This window comes from Clupea harengus, chromosome 2 (genome assembly GCF_900700415.2).
Source record: "Clupea harengus chromosome 2, Ch_v2.0.2, whole genome shotgun sequence".
Taxonomy (NCBI): Eukaryota; Metazoa; Chordata; class Actinopteri; order Clupeiformes; family Clupeidae; genus Clupea; species Clupea harengus.
In genome coordinates, this window is record NC_045153.1 from 13,463,565 (window position 1) to 13,466,064 (window position 2,500).

General features: G+C 45.0%; 1 protein-coding gene across 1 annotated transcript in view; it reads right to left on the reverse strand.

Moving 5' to 3' along the window:
• aff3 (AF4/FMR2 family, member 3) overlaps nt 1-2,500 on the reverse strand; it is a 31,633-nt gene that overhangs the window by 17,774 nt on the left and 11,359 nt on the right. Inside the window, exons 3-5 of the mRNA XM_031583340.2 lie at nt 1,013-1,087; nt 807-840; nt 81-135 (exon numbers count right to left, since the gene is read on the reverse strand). Coding sequence (XP_031439200.1) covers nt 81-135; nt 807-840; nt 1,013-1,087 — 164 coding nt within the window. The remainder of the gene's footprint in view (nt 1-80; nt 136-806; nt 841-1,012; nt 1,088-2,500) is intronic.

Consider the following 2,500-nt stretch of genomic DNA (forward strand, 5'->3'; position numbering starts at 1 on the left):
GCAGGCCAGGCAGACAACATCGGTGCTCAGTTACCTCTGACAGATCACGTAACCGAGGTAACCGAGGGTGTCCCACTTACCATTTGTGTGGAGCCACGTGTGGGTGTGTCATCCTCGCGTGAGGGTTACCCCGAACTACGACACAGACAGATAGAGAGATAGATAGATAGAGAGATAGATAGATAGAGAGATAGATAGATAGAGAGATAGATAGAGAGAGATATATAGATAGAGAGATAGATAGATAGAGAGATAGATAGAGAGAGATAGATAGATAGAGAGATAGACAGATAGAGATAGATAGATAGAGATAGAGTAGATAGATAGATAGACCAATAGACATATGAATAAATAGATACATGCCTAAATATATGTATTTATTAATAGACCAACACACATGAAGATGTATAGAAAAGATAAATAAAGACTGACAGAGCGATGAAGGGATACTTAGACAGATACATAGATGCATAGACAGGCACATAGATGGATATATGGGTCCGTTCAGAAATGCATGGGTGGATATGCAATTGTCAGACAGACAAACAGACAGACAGAGATACATAAACTGTAAATCGAGACGTAGAGACAGCCAGACAGACAGCACTGGAGAGACATAAAACCTTACACTCCACATGCAGGACCAGTGAAAATCAACGTGAAATTAGGGCACACGAACATACACACACCCACACACACACACACACCCACCCACACGTGCAGAGCTCCCTCTAAGACCCCGAGCGAGAGAGAGAGCGCGAGAGAGAGAGCGGCAGCAGCGTTACTGAGGCTGCGTGGGGACTCACCCTGCTTGTGTTGAGCGCTGTGCTGCTTCGCCTCCTGTCACACAGAGAGAACACACACATGCGCATCTCTTACACATCCGTCCACAACACCAAAACACTAAACCCCCCCTCCCACTACCACCACCCCCAAAAATGCCTGGATAGACAAACCTCGGCTCCACGCCACCGGAGACATTTTCTGTATTCGGGCGCATGACTGTACGTACCTTGGAGGTGTACAGGAAACGCTCGGCCCCGCCTCCCCCAGGGGGCTGCAGGGAAGGCCAGGAATGGGTCATGTCCTGAGGGGGACAGGAAGGGGTCAAAAGGTGAGAGGTCAGCAAACGTAAAGGATGAAAGCCTTCTGTAAATGTCTCCACAGGTAGCGATAAGCTGCACGCAGCGGGGGTGGGGCCGGACGTCCCATGGAGGCACTTGACGACGCTACATATTTGTTTTTATTGAGTTTGTTCTGTGGTCAGGTCAATTTCACGCTAACTTCACTACAAGAGCTCATAAATGTTTCTGACCACCAGGGGGCACATCTGGGCACTTTACACGTGGCTGACGTGTGGCTGACATCACAGGAACAGACACAACACACACTGTACCACCACCTGAGAGCTCTTTAAAGGTGTTTTCAGCAAACAGGCTGATATCACTTCACATTTACACTGGCTGACTCTAGGGGTAATGAAACTGAATTATGGAAAGCCATGTTTGAGGATGAAAGGAGATATATATATTTTACTGGAGTATTTATGCGGCACTGAGTAGCATGGAGAAAAAAAGACAGTTTTATGTTTTCTGTCTGCAGTCTGGGTCTGAAGGGTGTGTGATACTGTATCACCATTACTAAACTGTGTTAAAAGTTTAAAAGGTGTGATGATTTACAGACCCAAAAAAAAGAAGAATGGAATAGAAGAAGGTGGTCCACGAACTTAATATCTCAATTTACAAAAAAGCCTCCCACATAGGTCATAGAATAGGTAGAATAGACGGCACAGTTGTTTTGGCTTGAGCCTTACTCATTGCATTATTCAGGGTTTACAGACCAGCAGCATTCCTGAAGAAGAAGGTAGTTCTTTCGTAGAACATCAGATGAGAGATGGCTCTCTCCAAAAACTGGGACACACACAAAACATGGTGTTGCTTTTTGTCAGTAAAGCCTGAACTCTCCCAGCTTCGTACACGTGTGCAGTTCCAGATAAAGTCTGAGCACAGAGGTCCCTGAAGGGTCAGATGGCCTGTCCTCTAGATAGCATCAAGCTGCTTTCAGCATCCTGCCATTTGAGGAGCCATGCGGGTAGCACCACTCTTGTTTGTGTAGAGGTGGGTACTTGAGAGTGGATCATTCTAATTATTAACTAGTGCTAGTTAAGGGGCAGTTAGCCTCGTGCTAACTAGTGCTAGTTAATAATAGTTACTAATAATTCACCAAGGTATTACTGATATTAGGTGAGTAAACTAATGCAAAGTAGCCATGGCTAGAGCTTTCACACCGAAACACAACATCACATACAGCCCAGTGAATATATACCTGTTTCTATACTTTTATGAGCAATACTACTGGACCACAAGACTGACGTAACCATGTCATAAGACTGAAATAACCATATCATAACGTGTCATGGAAGATGCTATATCATGTCATTTGGATGCATGACAGCCTTTGTCCAGTGATATATCCAAATCGAGTCGTGGGAAATGCCATT